Source organism: Syngnathus typhle, linkage group LG22 (assembly GCF_033458585.1).
Source record: "Syngnathus typhle isolate RoL2023-S1 ecotype Sweden linkage group LG22, RoL_Styp_1.0, whole genome shotgun sequence".
NCBI lineage: Eukaryota > Metazoa > Chordata > Actinopteri > Syngnathiformes > Syngnathidae > Syngnathus > Syngnathus typhle.
In genome coordinates this window covers 1281370-1299823 of record NC_083759.1, presented here as the reverse complement: position 1 = coordinate 1299823, position 18454 = coordinate 1281370, and the positions used below count along the sequence as shown (strand labels likewise).

The window sequence follows — 18454 nt, the reverse complement described above, 5'->3', positions numbered from 1 at the left end:
TGGAGGGGAGCCCGAACCAGGCTATGCAAATGAGACGAGTTGTAGGAGGTGTGAGCAGGAAGCCGGCCTGACAATCCACCCAGCCAAAGATTTGCAGGCGAAGTTTGGGAAGTTTGCAAGCGGCCTTTTTGCACTTTTGCAAAGAATTGGTTAATTGGTTCGTTTGAATCGTGTCTTTAATGATGCAGCCATTTGGGCTTCGGGTAACCCCCCCCCCCCCCCCCCCAACTTGCCAGCACTGTCAGAACTACAGCAACAAAACATGGAAAGCAAATAATCATTGAAAAATGGCAGAGGGTGAGGCACATGCGTCACTCAAGTACATTTCTTTTTAAGGCTGAATAATGACGATTAATGATGTTCAAATGTCATTGGAATTAAAAAAACTTTTATGATGGCAACAGTTTCACCCTTCAATGGATTATTTCGAGGCTGCAGCTAATTTGAGTGCATGTATCAATGAGTTGTGCAAATTTGGGGATTACTGTGAGTGCCACTCATGAGCAACAATAGTCATTTCTACATGAAGCGCAAATGTGATTTCGTCATTCGTGTGTCCCTCCATCTGTTAGGTGAGATACAATCACAATCTCTTGCAATATTTTCCATCCCCATCGTGTGGCTTTGCCGTGCTTTGAGTTGCTTTGAGTTGGAGACGCCCTGGAAACATTTAAGGTGTGATGCACTTGATGATCAACGTATCTTCTGGGTTATTTTAGCATCCTCGAAATATCCCGCGCCAGATGTCTTTTTTTGTTGTTGTTCTAATTTCATACAAACCTCATAGCCCGTTCCACCATTGAGATAATGCAAGTGTGTGTTTTTTTGCACGTGCGTTTATCAGATTGTTTGACATTTCCATTTTCCTCTTTTTCATCTCGGCAGGCTACTGTAGATGCCCACGCATGCACGCAAATGTGTCATGCTATTTTTGTGGAGCACTTTTGAGTACCCAAGGTAGAAAAGCGCCATACAAGCGATAGACCATTTGCCATATAATTAGCCTTTCGAAATGTGTCATGGAAAAAATATATCTATATCGCTGACGTCAGCAACAACCCTGGTAAAAAGTGACAATCTAGAAAAATATTCATCAGCGGGTTTTACTTATGTTTACCACAGTAGTTAAACTTTAATTCTTTGAAGAACCAACTCTTTATTTCAGTAAATAAAAACTATTATTATTATTTTTACTGACTTGTATGACACGTGACATGTTTAGGCCGAGTGTTGCGCATGCGCAGAAACGACGCAATGGCTCCCGGATTCTGACACACGTCACAACATTCGACAACAACAACAAAAAACGAGCTCAATTTCTCCCAGCTGGCTCCACAAAGCACACATGAGCCAAAATGTCTCGACATAGAAACGTCCGCGGCTACAACTATGACGAAGGTACCTTAACTCGGCCAGTGGGTTCAACCTCATGGCTAGGCCGCAACATGCTAAGCTAGTTAGCTGGGAAGCTAATTTACTGTGTTTTTCAATGGCGCGCGCTAGTGGCTAAGGTTATCTTAGCTCGCGTTAGCTTGTTTTGCTGTTGTGTCAACTACCAACCACTGCTTTATGTTATCGCCAAATTGTCTTATATGGACGTGACAGAATGTGTGAAAAGGTAAAGGCGTATTATTAGTAAAACGTTTTTAGAGCCCGCCAAACGAGCGCGCAAATTCTTATTTTTCCCCAAAAATAAATGTATCTGCCGAATTCCCTTTTCGCGACATTTCATCATATCAAATTGTCAAAATAATGTGAAATATACCTGAGAGTAACTGTTTAGATACCGTTTCCTGTGCCATTAATTAAATACCTAATAAATAGGCAGGTGACATAAAGAATGCGTTGTTCTACTCATTCAATGAAAGAGTTCTAACTTGTACTTTCTTTTCTTACATTGTATATTTAGATTTCGAAGATGATGACATGTACGGCCAGTCTGTGGAAGATGACTACTGCATATCACCAGCAACAGGTGGTTTATAGATAGAAGCGTTCATTCAAGAAGCGTGTGATGAAATTTCACACTGGCAGAAACCTCAAAAGCCTCCAATGACAGCGGCTGAGATCGTCGCACCGTCACCTCTTTTGCTTGCTAGTTTGCAAGATGGTTTCCCGGCGGGCTATATGCTGTTTTTGTGTGTCTTCCTCCAGCAAATCAATTTATCTACTCTCGTCGAGAGAAGCAAGTGCCGAAGGAGGAGCCCCTTGAGGAGGAAGAATATGAAGAAGATGTACCCATGTCCCCCACCGTTAGCCACAACCTGGACCCACTTGAGCAGGGTAACATAGCTTCACCATATTTGTAGTTATTGATTTTAGTCATTGATTTGTCAAATAGTTTTTCTTTTTTATCGTAGTTCACAGCAGCGTTGACGATTGTTTGATATCTTGAGCAAATCATTTGGTGGATGTTGTGCCCTCTCAGCCAAGCTCTTCTCCTGCCTGGACCACATGAGGGCCGTGCTGGGCGACTCAATGCCGGACTCCGTGTTGAACCAGGCAGCCATCCGATGTGGCTTCGACGCGCAGAGGGCGCTGGACGTGCTTCTTTCCGAAGACCCCAAAACGGCCCCCGTCTCCGACAACGCCGCCGTGGAGAAAGCGCCGTTACCGCAGAGGAGCAGACAGGCGGCTGTGATCGAAAAAGGTACTTGTAGTTGTTTTTATTTTCAACGCTGGAATAGTGTGATCCCAACTTTTTATTTTCTTGGAGCTGGAGGATTCACAAAACAAGTCCCACTAGTTGTAAGCCGATTCCCTCCTGTGGTACGTGAAAGAATTATCGCCCAATTCCGGTTCCCAAATACCCCTAGGAATCCTTTTTCCAGCAGTTTCAATAAAATCCAGTCATTTCCAAGACAGCACATTAAAGACAATTTTTAACGAATTGCCTTTTTCCCTCCTTCTCGTGTTCCTCCGGATTGGTGGTGCGCTTCTTCTCCCTCCTCTCGTCTTTGCCAACTGCAACCGGCATCCGTAAGGTAAGGAGCCGACTCGTTTGCCTCTCTGCCAGACGCGGCCGTCGCGGCGCCCAAAACTGACATACTCGACATTTCATCGCCGCTTCCGCCGCTTGGCGTCTGCCGGCGGCCGAATTCCAGCGGGCTAGGCGTTTGCGGCGTTAGCCTGGCGCAGCTCATGTCTGAGCAGATAGCAGTGGGCCAGCAGGGGTCCAGTTTGGCCGCTCCAGCTCTTATTTTGGACAACCATTTGTCTTTGGGCAGCTTAGCGTCTTTAAATATGTTATCAGCCCCTTCGCTACTTTCAGCTTCTTTGAGTAGCCTCGCCATATCGCAGCCAGGCTTCAAAACGTCACCTCCTCTTCCTGGATTGGGGTGTCTCAGCACTCAGGGGGGAAGCGACATCTCAGTTTGCCATCCTAAGGGCAGTCCGTCATTGGCCGATTTAATCCAGGAGCATTCCAACCGCAGCGCCGTTTTCAGGGACCCCGGCACCGGCGATGCGTCAGGCGGGTTACGCCAGCCCACTCTCTCGCTGGCCGAGCTCGCCTCGCAGCACCAAAGCAGAGTCGCCCACCTTCCCAAAAACGTGGAGATCAACCTTTGCGAGCTGGCGCTGGAGGCCCGTCAGGCAGCGGGTGCGCCAAAGCGCCCGCCGGGCCTCCCGGAGCCACGTCCCGCCTCCAAAACCTCACCCGGGTCGCAGTACTTCCCTAGCTCGCCCGACTTAGCGTCCAATCTGGTGGAAAGCGCTCCGAAAGGCGAGGCCAAAAGCAAGCTGGAGAACCCGAGGTCAAGCCAGAGTATTGATTTGAACGCTCTCATGGCCAACGTGGACGATTTCCCCTGGCCGTCCTCGCCCGGGCCGCCCACCTTAGGTGCCGACTCGTCGGTCTTCGCTCGACCCTCTGTCTTTGCCATCACGTTGGCCTTCCGGAGCCGGCGGCAGCGGCGGCACAGAAGAGCCAAAATACTGGCTAAAATCGGAAGCGCTCACTTGGTCTTTCCCCGCGAGGCTAAAGAGCAGCACAGACTATTTGAGCAGATCGTCCCGTTCGCGTTCGACACGCCTTCGCCGGACGACATCGTCAAGGCCAACCAGAGAAAAGCTTTTACCAGGTAGCCGCGAAACACCAGGCTGAGGCAAGACACTTTTTGGACCAAGCCGCTTCTCATGGGGTGGTAGATTTTAGCTTTAGCATTTCCACATTTGTTTTTTTTTTAAAATGTTGTCCAACTTGTGCTTCAACTGCACTTCGTTTTTGGGAACAGCCCGATCAATGTCTTACTATTTTTTATAGATCTTCTTCTTTCAGTATACAATGATGTTTTCTTAAAACCTTTTAAAAAAAAAAAAGAGTTTAGTGAGCTGTCTTGTAATCATCTTGAAAAGTGCGTGTGGCCTCTTTTCTTCTTTTGGGGCTTGGCAAACCCCACTGAGAAACCCAAAAAGGAGGTGGTTGATGTTGCTGCAGGTGCAACTATTGGATCTGGATCAGCTAACCAGGCGGATGCTTGAATGCTGTTTGCCTTTGACAATATGGGGGAGACTAACTTTTTTTTTTTTTTAATGCCACCTGGAGTTTTTCTCACGAACAAGGGTGTCACGCACAGACAACCTTTTTTAGCATGAATAGTACACAAAAGCAGTCTGAACAATGAATTTGTAGATTTGACCATTTGTATTTCTAAAGAGAATACATTTTGTGGTTTTAAGCGGGTGTGTCACTGCAAGCTGCCTAAGGTTAATTTGCTAAATTCCAAATAAAGACCAAGTTTAAATATGAGTAATGTTTGCGCTTCTCTGCCAATGAAGAAAAACTTTTCTAAGTCCTCCGAAGGCCTGACCAATCTTGCCACAAATTAAATATCCATTCCTGTCTATATTGCTAGCTAGGTAGTTTGTAAAATCTGTCATTGTGATTATTTGAATCACGTAGTTATCGAACAAAGCGGAGCCCACACTTGAGTCATGACGAGCTTTTGCTTTGAATCATCTGCCATTGAATGACGGCGACCGAGTGTTTCTCTGCACCTTTGAGGCATGCTGAGAAAATGTATGTCGGAGAGACTTGTTGAGTCATTTCTCGTTTAAATGCGATGAGAACCTTTAAGGTGATGAGCCAATGTTTGACTTGATGGGTGTCAACCACACGCAGGTGCACAGGGACCCCCAGGGCCAGCAAACACGGGAAAAGGATTGACGATTAGGGCGGATAGTGACAATTTTTTTTTTCTTCTTCTTCTTTAGCAGGGTGCCGCGCTCGAGGAGAAAATGTCACCGCATCAAATCTCGCCGCCGCGTCACTATGACTCGCCACCTACGTCGGAAAATATCTTGGCGTTTCTCAAAGTTCACAACTTTGGCAACTCCCAACAACAAGTTTGAATGTTGCGCTTCGCGCAGACAGAAATTTATTTTCAATTTGGCGTTCGCACTGCGCGAAACAATCAGCAAAAAAAATGTAAATATTATCTGTGATATAATTAATAAAAAAATTGCAATTAGGGCAACCGAGTGGAGATGGCTGACTTGCTGTCTCGGATGGAGGGATTAGAATAAAAGCGGTCCACGCTTTTCTTGTGTGCCCAAAGCTGACGTGGCTCATTAAAACGTCGTCTTTTTCGACGCGCCTTACGTAATGAAGCCACGTGTCAATCATGCCCATCACCCACCGCCAGCGTTTCTTCTTTAGTTTGAGCCCGTGTTTTCCGACAGGGTGGGGCGGGGGATGACATTTGCATATCCTGGGTGAACTCCTCGTATCCTGCGCTCAGTTAGGCCCCCGGGGCCCCCCCAGTCGCGAGATCCCGCTCCGAGGCTTCAGAACCTGATTTGTTGTTTGTAGTTAAGCTCAGGCCGCCCTGATGTCGCTCGGGGCCGACAGGCAAAAAAAGAAACGAGACGAGCCCGAGAGCGCAGACCTCCACCAAGACCAAATGATTCAAAATAATTGTTGAGTCGCTAATGTGTTGCTGGAAGGAACAATACAATTAACTGTTGGCAAAGATGTTTGAGGTTAGAGCAAAAAAAAAAAAAACATTACGGTGTGATGATAGCAGCCTCATGAATGTTGAATGAAATAATATCACGTATTTGATGTGAAAAGAATCAGATGTATTTAACAAACGCTGAAATGTTTACACAATCCAATTCCGTGGGCCATGACGCACCTTGCCACTGTTTTATGCAGAAATCCGTTCGGCGGTTGTGGCATAATCCCAAACATAAACAAGGCGAGAAATTCCACTCCAAAAAAAAAACATGTCAACATATGCTCATCTCTCAGCTGGCACAAGATGTCCCTTTGCTTAAGGAAATGTTTCTTTCTTTAACCCTGAACATCTTTAAGATTCTGCAAATGATCTCGAGGTGGTTTGGCAGTTTTTAAGATTCTGCAAAAATGGTCTCGTGGCGCTTTTGCCGTGCACGGGAGGCAACGGCCTCTTTGGAGATTAACCCTTGGTGAGCCAGGAAGTCACGCAGCCTCACCGTCTCAAATGAATCACGAGCGGCTCAGTATGACTCGCACGGGTGGCCGCTTGAAACTCGAATGACAAAGCTTTTTTTTTTTTTGGGTCAAGACTTCTTCAAATATGAGCAAATGTGAGAAACTCTGGTCAGGCAAATAAGAGAGTTGAAGGAGAGTGAACGTAATAAACCTTCTTGTGTTTCTCATAGCGAAAAGCAGAGACGCGTCCAACAATAAACTGGACTGTGAAGTGGTACCCAAAGTGGCCCGCATGACCGTCTCTGGCAAGAAGCAGACCATGGGCTTTGACGTTCCCAGGTATCTAACACACCACCGGACAGAAGATTAGGAACACCTTCTCGACCCGCATGACGTTGTGGCGTTCTCTCGCTTCGGCTAGCGGGGACAACGGCGTCGTGGCCGCTGTGGCGCGGCGAGGCAACAGCCCTGAAATCACCGCGGCGACACTGGCCGCCGGCGAGTCCACACCCAAACGACCCGGGACGCCTTCGAGGGGCTCCAACGAGGACGAGCTCGCCGGCGGCGTCACTCCCGGCCGCTCCGCCGGAAAGGCCCGGCAGGCTATCGACGTGAAAGTCGAACTGGAGAAGCGACAAGGAGGCAAACCGCTGTTGAATTTAGTGGTGATCGGTAAGACGAGCATTTTCCTTATGATTTGCCGCTTCGTTAAAAGCTAAAGAAGCAATTTATCAAATTATAGAAAGAAAAAAAAACTATTCTTTGTCTTAGTGTATCATATTGATTTGAAAAACCTTCTTAAAAAACTACGTGGAGTACTCAGGAGCTTTATCTATTCTTTTCTCCGGTATCTTGTTTGTCTGCCTATCTCCACTTTTGCAACATCTCCAGCTTCCTTTGGGCCAGCTCTTATCATCCCCTACCTGCTTTATCACTCCCGTCTTCCTTTGCCATCTTTCCTCAAAGTTGGTGCGTCAAGTCTCATCTGGCTTATCCCGTCCGCGCAGGTCACGTGGACGCGGGGAAGAGCACGCTGATGGGACACCTGCTCTATCTGCTGGGCAACGTCAACAAGCGGACCATGCACAAGTACGAAACTGAGTCCAAGAAGGCGGGCAAGGCGTCCTTCGCCTACGCCTGGGTGCTTGATGAAACCGGCGAGGAGCGGGACAGGTACGGCACACTGCCGGAATATTCTGTACGGCGCAGGTATTTTTTGAAATGAAAAAAAAGAAATGCCTCCTTGACCGCAGAGGTGTGACAATGGACGTGGGCATGACCAAGTTTGAGACCAACTCCAAGGTGGTGACACTGATGGACGCCCCCGGACACAAAGACTTCATCCCCAACATGATCACGGGAGCCGCCCAGGTAGCCAGCCACACCTGCTCATTTCTCAAACTCCGTTTTGAAACAAAGCGCGACTGTTTCTCGCCTCTTTGGCTGGATCTTGTGGTTTCGGGTGTTGTACAGTCAAGGTGCGCTTGACGTCACCTTATGTCATTTCTCGATGTACCGTATGACTGTCCTCACGCTCAAAAGCAGTAGCACCTTTCTCACGTCCTCGAGACACGTTGCATAAGGCATACTGGGTTTCTCCTGACAGTGGTGTGCCACCAGGCTCACCACATAGTCCCCAAATGTTTCCATTGCACGTCAAGTCTTTTCTCCTCAGGCAGACGTGGCCGTGCTGGTGGTGGACGCCAGTCGTGGGGGCTTTGAGGCGGGCTTCGAAGCGGGGGGCCAGACCAGGGAACACGCCCTGTTGGTGCGTTCGCTCGGTGTCACTCAGCTGGCGGTGGCGGTCAACAAGATGGACCAGGTCAGAACCAAACGGAAATAAATAGTCGAATAAAGCCGCGCCCCTCCATTCGCCTTTGTTCGACGAGCTGGTTCGGCCGCTTGCCTGTCCCTGCCTGCGCGTCGCTCCAGTCCAAACTCCTTTAAGCTCACTCAACTTGCTCCCTGACATACTTGGATTCCAGTTGTCCGTGTCGTAATTGGCGACTCATTGTTGACACCACTCCTGAGTGCTAATTGCGTGCAACGACTCTAATCCGCAGGTTCATTGGCAACAGGAACGCTTCCAGGAAATCACGACCAAACTCGGCCACTTCCTCAAGCAGGCAGGCTTCAAGGTATGATGAATTACAGATGAGATGATTGCATGACTTCAACAAATGACAACTATTGGAATGTTATTTTATTTATTGTTGCAGGACTCTGACGTTTTCTACATCCCCACCAGCGGCCTGTCGGGGGAGAACCTCAGCATTCGGAGTACGGTGTCCGAGCTCACCTCGTGGTATTCCGGTCTCAGCCTGCTGGAGCAGATCGGTAATGCATGATAAAAGTCAGACGAAAAGCTGTAAAGTTTCACTTTCAGCTCAGACAAGAAAAAAATGCAAATGTGACGTAATGTATTGTTAACATTTAGGGTGTGTTGAGTTTCCCATGCAAATGGCACGGTAAAACAAAATACTGACTCAGCGTTATTCATCTAGTTGCACAATGACTTTGTAATTATGACCTCTTTCAACAAGCTAATGTGTGTGTCGTGATGCAGCGCCGAGTGAAAATTGCACCAACCTGCGACACACCTTTTTCCAACCACCGAAATGATCGTAATTCCTCGAATCCAGCAGATATGACAAACTTTTAATTGGATCGTGTAAAATTGCAACATGTATCAAATTGTCGTATCTTGACACTCCTGCTACTTTGTCTGCCTTCCTTACAAAGATGCCTTCAGGCCTCCCCAGCGCTCTGTGGACAAACCTTTCCGACTCTGCGTGTCTGACGTCTTTAAAGGTAAACTCGCGCTCTCGTCCCGCGTGTTCCGCGCACCCGACCCAACTTGTTTCCTCCGTCCAGACCAGGGCTCGGGCTTCTGCGTCACAGGCAAGATCGAGGCCGGTTACATCCAGACTGGAGAGAAACTGCTGGCCATGCCCCCCAATGAGACTTGTCTAGTCAAAGGTGTTTTTCCACTGAAAATGTGAAAATAAGCGTGAAAGGACTGTGGGGATTAACACTGCCACCGTGTGGTCACTACGTGTCAGGAATCACCCTGCACGACGCCCCTTTGGATTGGGCTGCAGCCGGGGACCATGTTAGCCTGACGGTAACTGGCATGGACATCATCAAGATCAAGTAGATGCACTCTTCTTTTTTTTTTTTGTCCGGTCCAGTTAGCCGTGGTAGCAATTGATCATGTCTTGCCTCTCTTCAGCGTGGGCTGCGTGTTCTGCGATCCCAAAGAGCCCATCCGAGTTTGCACCCGATTCAGGGCGCGACTCTTGCTCTTTAATTTCGAGGTTCCCATCACAATAGGCTTCCCGGTAAGCATCGTTTTGCCCGCACTCGATTTTTGATACGCGTGTTTGACGTGATTGTATTTGGAATTGCAGGTCTTGCTGCATTACGGCACGGTGAGCGAGCCTGCCACCATCACTAAACTCATCAGCATTTTGCACAAGAGCAGCGGAGAAGTCCTCAAAAAGAAACCAAAGTGAGTGCTTCTTGGAGACGCTGACTAAAAGGGCTGGATAGCCGCAAAGAATCAGCTGGTGTGTAACTTGCTTTGCCCTCAAGGTGTTTGGGGAAAGGCATGAACGCCATCGTGGAGATCCAGACGCAGAGGCCCGTGGCGTTGGAGCTCTACAAGGACTTTAAGGAGCTGGGTCGCTTCATGTTGCGCTACGTGGGCTCCACCATCGCGGCAGGCGTGGTCACTGAGGTACACACACCAGATGTGCCGAAATGGATCCCGTTCGACTCGATCCGATCTTTTCCTCTTCCAGATCAAAGAATGACGGCCGCTCACGTCGGCGTCGCGAGCGCGACTCCCTCCGACCTCAATCGACTCGGCCCTCGTCGGCCAATCGCACGGCCGCGAGCTTGAACGAGACGGCGGCGTCCGGCGATGTCCAGCTTCCACCCAAAGGACTCGCATGACGTTTGCGCCCTCGTCAGACGTCCAGTGGTTAATGACACTGGTTGACGGTTGGTTAAAAAAAAAAAAGAAATGTAACAAAACAAACCTACGCCGGAGGAGCCGCAACAGAGCAAACTCACGGCGCAGCTTGTTATTTAAGGGAAAACGATAATTTGGAGTCAGATTGAAGCCATCTGATTTCGGAGGAAATGTTTGGTTGTGTTTTCCAACGCGCACTATTCGGTTGCACCTAAGTGAGAGACCGGAGACTTTTAACGAAGGTTGATGAAATTCAGATAAAGCGAAATTGCTCACAGAATTGCCTTTGTTTGAAAATATTGTACACAGCATTTTTTAGTTTGATGCAAAAAAAAAAAAAGCCAACAAACCTTCAATGTATCTTTTTTTTTCCCGGCTGCTCTCATGGAACGAAAAACAAAAGGAGCAAGTTTTTGAAAGATGACGCGTTTGAGCTGCTAACCGCTTCTAAATGTTTTTTTTGGAAGAAAAAAAAAAATCATGACAACAATCTCATTAAAAACGGATTAAGAAATTAAACTAAACTGTTTGCTCCTTGCTTAGTCATTGTTTGACAGTGTTCAATAGCAATGAGGAGAAATGTTGGACAAATACTTTTAGTAACAGTTATATATTTAGTTGCTAATTTAATTTGTTGGAAAACGTTGACGAGTGACTGAGTGAGTAAACGGTGATTAAAATGGGAGTTGTGTAACAGCTTAACTAGAATGGATTGCTAACCCACCTTTCATGTCATGCCAAACTAGTTCATTTTAATATTTGTTTTACAATAAGTAGGGAGCAAATATTTTGCTTTGCAAATACCTGCAGCCATGATCTGGCCTCTTAATTATATGTTGAGATTAGTCGATGGTAGGTTTCCCTTGACAGTAAAAGAAAATAGCTGGCTTGGCTCCTTCCTGAGTTGTCACCTCACCATGTTTTTCAATGTCATGCTTTCAATTCCCTCCTCAGGTTTCAATTCCATTTCAACGTCCTAATTTTCTTTTAGATTTTCCATAGAAATGTCTGCCTTTGCAACCTTTATTATCGTGGCTGGAGATTGCCGTGGTGTGGAAGTAGATGTACAGTTGCCCTTTTTTTTGGTGCTATCTAAGGTACAGAAAGACACACAGCAAACACGCGCACGCGCATCCTCTGCACGTTTGTTATCCTGGCAAACTCGAGAGCAGCTACTGGGATTCCTTTATAGACACGGACGGGTTGACTCCTCCATTTTCAGTCTCTTTTTTTTTTGTGATCATCAGGAATGCAAAGCAGCATGGAGGCAAGCACCTTCTTGGTCTTGGAGAACTTCATCGGAGGAAAGTTCACCCCGTGTCCGAGTCACATCGACTCGTACGACCCGTCTACGGGGAAAGTGTACTGCAAAGTGCCCGACAGCGGCGAGCGAGAGGTACAACGTTCATCCGTTAATCTTTGACCACATCACAACGTGCAACATTCTCTTCTACTTGTATAAAATTATTCCATTTGACTTCTGGGTTGGCTCCAAATTGAACAAAAAGCGTTGAATAGCTTCATGTGGTGGCCATTCGAACCTTTGCTCTTTGCAGAGTCTCCCGGTGAGTCAATCATTAAACGTGCAAGACTCTCAACTTGAGCTTTCAAATTTGCAACTGGATCAGACTAAGCGTCCTTCACTTAAGCACACGCTTCAAATCTTTTTTTCTGGTTCTTCAACTTCCTCCAAAAAGCATCACAGTGGCACTTGTGTTCTTCAGGTGGAGGCGGCGGTGGCGGCAGCCAAGGAGGCCTTCCCGGCCTGGGCCGCTCTCAGTCCTGATCAGAGGGCTCAGGTCCTCAACAAGATGGCCGACCAGATCGAGGCCCACCTGGAGGAGTTGGCGCAGGCCGAGTCCAAAGACCAAGGTGAGATGTGGTCCAAATTTTCCCCTCGTGGACCACTTTTGACATTTTCCCAGGTAAGACGTTGACGTTTGCACGGACCGTGGACATTCCCCGAGCGGCCTACAACTTGCGCTTCTTCGCCTCGTCGGTGCTCCACCACACCAACGACTGCAGCCAAATGGACCACATGGGCTGCCTCAACTACACTTTGCGCTGCCCCGTGGGAGTGGGTAAGATATACTTGCATCAGAGTTACTTCAATATTGTCTGCATGGTTATACTGCCACCTAGTGATCAAGTCGCACACCTGCAATTAATTATAAACCATACATTTTCATGATTATGTCCCATTGTGGATTTTGTTACCATCTTGTAGCTGGTCTGATCAGCCCTTGGAATCTCCCTTTGTACCTGCTGACGTGGAAGATAGCGCCCGCCATCGCCGCGGGCAACACGGTGGTCGCCAAACCCAGCGAGATGACCTCAGTGACCGCCTGGATGTTCTGCAAGCTGATGCAGCAGGCTGGTAGGACCACATCTCCATGGATGATATCCATAAAAGACATGTGAATTACAGCATCCTGCTCCATCATCCAGGTGTTCCTCCAGGCGTGGTCAACATAGTGTTCGGGACGGGGTCCCGAGCGGGAAACGCCCTGGTCGTCCAACCCGACGTCCCCCTGATTTCCTTCACGGGCTCCACAGCAACCGCCCGGATTATTACCGAGCGCAGCGCCCCCTATTGTAAGAAGCTGTCACTGGAGCTGGGTGGCAAAAACCCCGCCGTTATTTTTGCCGACGCTGATCTGGACCGGTGCATCGAGACCACCGTCCGCTCTAGCTTCTCCAATCAGGTGAGGGAACATTTTGGAGCTAGGTGTAGTGAACTAGAGTCACCACATGAGGGCAGTAAAGCACCACTATTAAGAGTGGTGCCAATTTCCTCAGAAATGTACTGACTGAAATAATTGACCTGCTCATCCAATCAATGGTCTTTCCAGGGAGAGATCTGCTTGTGCACCAGTCGGATTTTTGTGGAGCGCGGTGTTTACGCGACATTCTTGGAGAGGTTTGTGGCCGCTGCCAGGAAGTGGAAGACCGGCGTGCCTTCGGACCCCGGCAGCAGCAATGGCGCGCTCATCAGCAAGGAGCACTTGGAAAAGGTGCAGAATACAATACAAGCGTATTCATAAGGAATTCAGTGTGCACTTTTTTTAGCACATTATATATGTATGAAGTTGACCCACTATTCCTTGTCCAGGTGCGCAGCTTTGTTGCCCTGGCCAAATCTGAGGGGGCCACAGTGCACTGCGGTGAAGGCGTAGACCCGCTGCAGTTGCCCGAGCGCAATGCCGGCGGCTACTTCATGGCCGCCACCGTGATCTCGGGCGTCCCGCAGGGCTCCCGAGTCATGCAGGAGGAGATCTTCGGGCCGGTCACCTGCGTGAGCCCGTTTGACGGCGAGGACCAGGCGCTGGCGCTGGCCAACGGCGTGCGCTACGGTCTGGCGGCCACCGTCTGGTCCCGCGACGTGGCCAAGGTGCACCGGATGGCGGCCGGGCTTCAAGCGGGCATGGTCTGGTCCAACTGCTGGCTGGTCCGCGATCTCAAGCTGCCCTTCGGGGGCATGAAGAGCTCTGGCGTCGGCAGAGAAGGCGGCAAGGATTCCTATCACTTCTTCACCGAGGTCAAGACGGTCACCATCCAATACTGAAAGGCCTTGTAAGAAAGGAAAGCAGGTGTGCCAACAACCTTTTTCTTCAACTTTGTCACATTGTCTGCTTTAAGAATTTGATTTCGTTTAAAAAGCGGGCAGTATTATAAGTCATAACGTTTTAAAATTGTCTATTTTTCAACTGTGATGAAAAAGAAATCTAACATGAATAAATCCTGCAAAATTTGACCAGAAAAAATAAGCCGTTAGACTTTTTTTTTTTTTTAATGAATTAAAAAAAAGATCAATTTTACATTATTTAAAAAATATATAAAAACACACACTTTACAGTAACTAACTAGTCATGATAGCTTTTGGTTATAACTGTTCCAATTTCATATCATTATGTCATCATGCCTCATCGGACGTAATGTCAAGATTAACTCTTGCTGCTGTGACAAAAAAAGGGTTTATGATGTGCAAAATCAAGCAGGCAGCAAGACTTTGGCCCTTTTCCCACGTCACCGTGTTCCCCTTCCACACTGCATCGTCGATCCAAGTCCATTAAAGTTCATTGGCCCCGTGGCGCCGTTTGACTCGCTGACCTGAGAGAGGTGAATAAAGCCTAACTTGCTACGTGCGGGAAATAATGTCACACGCTTGCTCTTCCTTAAAATTGTGCTTTGCTTATTTAACAAAATATTCATCAGTCGAACGCAGTCATCTTAACAAACGTGAAAAGACGTGACCTATAGTCACCTGCTTTTCCCGTGCCCCACATTGTTGACAACAAGTCTGAACATTGAACAAAATTCATGGGGGGGGGGGGCATTACACGTGACTCGAGTGAAGACTTGTTGACATTCCTAATTCTCCTCTTGTATCCTTTTAGGGGGTCCAAGCAGGAATTCACGTGTCCTAATAATAAGCCGGTAAAATCAAAGGCTCGCCCAAATCCCTCCGCTGCGGGGAAAATGGAAAAAACATTATTAGTATTTTTTTTTTATATAAACCAACTACTTAAAATTCTGACTTCATGTAAGTTTATAACTCAAAAATAATAAATTCAAATTCACCTGAGAGAACAAAAAAAATACATTTCAATTCCCCTTGAAAAATAATATGAATGAGTCTAGCCACAATCAGCATGGAAAACTACCTTGGTAACATTCTGCAAAGTTCATTCAACCCTCCGTCCATCATCACTATCTGGGTCACAATGATTGTTTTCCCATCCATTGATGTCAGTTTAGCCCCCCGCGCCTCAACGTCCTATTGGCCACTTTGAGACACACCACTTTCCCCTGCAGAGCAAACAAGACGACTCTCTACGTACAAGAGAGTCACTGACCTGCCTGGCACTTAGTGTCCAAAGGGGGCGGGGCATTATCGTTAGCCTGCCTGAAGCATTTCTGTAAAACAAGAAAAAAAAAAAAAGAATCCCTTCCCACTACAATACTCGGCCAGCCCAAATTTACGATCGCACTAACAACCCAGTTCAACTTGCGCATTCGGCGCCAGGCACCGAGGTCCGGGATGCTGAGTCAGCATCTGGCAAGACATTTGTAATGTTCGAAATATAGAGAACACTACGAGTCCATAATCCCGCTAATGAGTCACGCGCTGCTTGTGAGCAGGCGTCCAACAAAGGGAAAGTGAGACCTATTTGACCTCAGGCCAAATAGGCAGGAAGAATCTGGAAATAGTCAAACGTGTGTGCGCCGCGGCCTTTCCTTTCTGCCGCCCGAGCGACGCTCGCCGGACAGTCGCGGACAGCAGACACTCGCAGACAACGAGGCACCACACGGGAAGCGCGCGAGTGCATCGTTAGCATCTCGCCATTGTTGTACGAGAACAATGTAGCAGTATTTGCAGTCCTTTTGTAGCTTTTAACACAATGAATAATATAAATTTAGTAGCTGAATATTTCTTTCAGTACTACCTTGGAATTTGCACATATAAGACATTTTGTTCCTTCTGGACCTTTTTTGTGTGTCCATGGACGTCGCCTCCTTTGTCCGCCAGACTCGTCTCCCGTGTGTCTTTACCAGGTTGCCTGTCAGCAGGCCCTTTCTCGCTCCATCATTGGCGGCTAGGCCGTAACGCCTCAGCCAATGAGAATGCGGCAAGGATTTTACGAGCGCGCTGATGCGTGCAATCAATTTTACCGAGTGTGTGTGCGTGCAGGAGAAACAGCATGCTCATCAACAAGCGTGGAGGTCACCATTGGTCAGAAGCAGCATGATGACACCACGAGCAATCCCACGCATTACCTTCCAGTCAATTAAGATAAAATGCCGAGTCACGTGGCAACAGTGGAAGTCCTCAAAGCTGCACACGTATGTTTTTTTTTCATTTTACACACATTTTCAATTGATTGAATATACTGTGAATATTTGAACACTAAGCATAAAATGTGTGCAGAATGCAAATATGTTCCAACAGCGTGAACAGAGAAAAAAAAAAGTTGCGGCCCTGGAACAGATCCTTGGAGAACACCAACTGTGCCTTCTAGATAAGTCAAAATGTAATTTCTTCTTAGTATAATTATGTATTATAAAAACAATGCATCCCGATTAAATACACAAATACTCGTTTATAGAGTACACACATGGATTTTAGAGAAACATGCCAAGGTCTCCTGCTGAGTGCGAGTGGAGCTCATCAGCGATGCTCTTTCTGCTCTCACCCTTCATCTCCCATCTCTCTTCATCTTTTCTTTTTTTCTCTTCTCCCAGAGCTCTTTTTGCCTGCACTGACTTTGAAGTGCTTCCCCTCGCAATGTCTGCCGGCATTCCCATCGCGAAAAAAAAAAAACACGTGAAAGAGACTTTTAAAAAAGATGCTAGGAGTGTTCGAAGATTGTTGGAAATAGAAATAGAACACACTTAATCCATTTCTGCAGGGGTGTGTAGACTTTCTAAAAAGCCATACAGTAAAAGTGTCCATCTCTATTGTTTGGGAACATGTCATTGTTCTTCCAAGTTCATCTGTTGTGTCTCCTCTCAGTCTCGCCCACGCCCTCCTCCCTCAAACGGGCGACGACTTGCTCATCGCCGTGGCGCCAGGAAGCAGCTGCCCGCCCTGCAGGAAGTGGACAATAAAGGACAAAAGTAGGCTCGGGGTGTCTGCCACCAGACAAAGTACATCTGGCAGGTCAGTCCACACTGTGCCCACAGCTTGGATGTATTGCCTTGACAAAAAAAAATATTATTTAAATATTATATCTAAATATTATTTGTCTGTCTACTAGATGATACTCCACCATTTGTGTTCAGATCTTCATCGCATTTGTTAGCCCAAATATGCTAGTCTGTCAATGGTATTCCCCATCATGTGTTAGCATGAAGCTAAGGCAAATTTGAAACACACAACAGCTTGTCAACTAACTTCAACGTGGACCTTGAGGCCGTTTCGAGCCAAACAAAGAATGGAGCGCCGCAAAGAAACGGGAAATGATTGGCATGCCGCGGGACAAAGTGCGTGCGCTGCGGCGTCTGTAAATAGTGCGGCTCCCTCCCGCAGACTTCCTTATCGCCGCGGCATCGCCAACGTTGGCCCCTGTGAAGTCGGCGCTTGCTATTGTTCCCTCCGAGCTCCTACAATGGCATTGACGGGAGACTTAGTGTCCCCTCCTAAAGAATTGCAATGGCAACTCCAATCAAATCAAATTGGATTTAAAAAGGTGACCTCAAATTAAATGGGTTCAGCTGAGGGAGTCTTGTGCTACACTTACAAAAATGATGTGAGGATCCTGAAAAGATGATGAGAAGATAAGATCCAGCGCCCTTCACTTTGCATCCTTCTTTTGTGTGAAGTCCCAAGTCGTTCCCTGCCAATCACCCGTTCAAGCGCATTGCTGAAAAGGTCAGCATGGGGAAAGCACCGGACAAAAAAGAAAAAAAAGTTTTTAAATTGTTGTCTTTGTGGTGCCATCAAGTCACCACTCGCATTCTTAGCTTGCGTAATGTTTGCGCGGCGCATTCCGAGCTCGGCCAGGTGCGTCAAGTCAGCTGAGATAAATGGAGCCATGTCACGAGGCACTCAAGACATCGTACGATGATAAAAAGATGAGATAGAAGTCGTCACGCAGTTGAGGATTTTTTTTTTTTTTTTTTGCTTTAGCTTGAGAGTGAAAATTTGAGCGATGCTTGGGGCTGCGAACGTAACTCAACTCACGTCAACGGGCAAAAGTTGGACAGAAAAAGAACCAATCCTTGATTTAAAAAAAAAAACACAATGACTTTTTGGCCGGCGCATATTTCCGAACCAATCGGGTTCTGGCTTCAAACTGAAAAGCAGAAGAGCGAGTGCCGTGAACCCGTTCAACTGCTGTCCGAAAGTTGCGCACTTGACAGCGTGACATCTTTTGAAAGATTAGATGCAAATCTTTAACGAGCAGGAATTCGTTCAACCTGAGCCACGGCGCGGCTTCGTCGCATGCTCAAGCCATCACCTGTAATGACATCATTGTCCCGCTTTTTTTTTATTTATTTTTTTATTATCCTCGTAAGAATCTCCGAGAAGTACTAATAATCAGCGACGCCGTGAAGCGATA

General features: G+C 47.3%; 2 protein-coding genes and 1 long non-coding RNA gene across 7 annotated transcripts; 2 read left to right on the top strand and 1 right to left on the bottom strand.

Moving 5' to 3' along the window:
- Window positions 1-1222: 1222 nt before the first annotated feature.
- Window positions 1223-10496, top strand: hbs1l (HBS1-like translational GTPase). Of its 2 annotated transcripts, XM_061270525.1 has the most exons (18): window positions 1223-1398; window positions 1910-1975; window positions 2155-2283; window positions 2429-2650; window positions 6646-6754; window positions 6837-7087; window positions 7423-7588; window positions 7669-7786; window positions 8091-8237; window positions 8479-8553; window positions 8635-8752; window positions 9158-9226; window positions 9290-9394; window positions 9478-9568; window positions 9648-9756; window positions 9826-9926; window positions 10010-10154; window positions 10219-10496. In XM_061270525.1, exons 1-18 carry the CDS (start codon window positions 1356-1358, stop codon window positions 10228-10230), a joined length of 2076 nt encoding a protein of 691 aa, XP_061126509.1. In that variant the 5' UTR covers window positions 1223-1355; the 3' UTR covers window positions 10231-10496. The 2 variants fall into 2 exon arrangements, with proteins under 2 accessions (XP_061126509.1, XP_061126510.1); XM_061270526.1 differs by lacking the exons at window positions 1223-1398; window positions 1910-1975; window positions 2155-2283; window positions 2429-2650 and adding an exon at window positions 2660-2984.
- Window positions 10497-10643: 147 nt separating this feature from the next.
- On the top strand, window positions 10644-16220 carry aldh8a1 (aldehyde dehydrogenase 8 family, member A1). 4 transcript variants are annotated; one of them, XM_061270532.1, is made up of 9 exons: window positions 10644-11488; window positions 11639-11787; window positions 12116-12263; window positions 12317-12472; window positions 12619-12768; window positions 12840-13096; window positions 13244-13405; window positions 13504-13981; window positions 16084-16220. In XM_061270532.1, exons 2-8 carry the CDS (start codon window positions 11641-11643, stop codon window positions 13954-13956), a joined length of 1473 nt encoding a protein of 490 aa, XP_061126516.1. In that variant the 5' UTR covers window positions 10644-11488; window positions 11639-11640; the 3' UTR covers window positions 13957-13981; window positions 16084-16220. The 4 variants fall into 4 exon arrangements, with proteins under 4 accessions (XP_061126516.1, XP_061126515.1, XP_061126519.1 ...); XM_061270531.1 differs by having other exon boundaries at window positions 10644-11787; XM_061270535.1 differs by lacking the exon at window positions 16084-16220 and adding an exon at window positions 14387-15369 and having other exon boundaries at window positions 10644-11787.
- On the bottom strand, window positions 14567-17773 carry LOC133146640 (uncharacterized). The gene is made up of 2 exons (XR_009711400.1): window positions 17633-17773; window positions 14567-16980 (listed from the first exon to the last, which is right to left on the bottom strand). It is a non-coding gene; the product is annotated as an uncharacterized LOC133146640 (long non-coding RNA).
- Between the last annotated feature and the right edge of the window lie 681 nt (window positions 17774-18454).

What these genes read in the sequence shown, in the direction of transcription:
- aldh8a1 (XM_061270532.1), top strand. Translation starts at nt 11,641, where the DNA reads ATGCAAAGCAGCATGGAGGCAAGCACCTTCTTGGTCTTGGAGAACTTC. An exon ending in CCGACAGCGGCGAGCGAGAG is followed by an intron (nt 11,788 to 12,115) that starts GTACAACGTTCA and finishes TGTGTTCTTCAG; the next exon opens with GTGGAGGCGGCGGTGGCGGC. An exon ending in CAAGCTGATGCAGCAGGCTG is followed by an intron (nt 12,769 to 12,839) that starts GTAGGACCACAT and finishes TCCATCATCCAG; the next exon opens with GTGTTCCTCCAGGCGTGGTC.
- hbs1l (XM_061270525.1), top strand. Translation starts at nt 1,356, where the DNA reads ATGTCTCGACATAGAAACGTCCGCGGCTACAACTATGACGAAG. An exon ending in GGCGGCTGTGATCGAAAAAG is followed by an intron (nt 2,651 to 6,645) that starts GTACTTGTAGTT and finishes TGTTTCTCATAG; the next exon opens with CGAAAAGCAGAGACGCGTCC. An exon ending in GTTGAATTTAGTGGTGATCG is followed by an intron (nt 7,088 to 7,422) that starts GTAAGACGAGCA and finishes CCGTCCGCGCAG; the next exon opens with GTCACGTGGACGCGGGGAAG.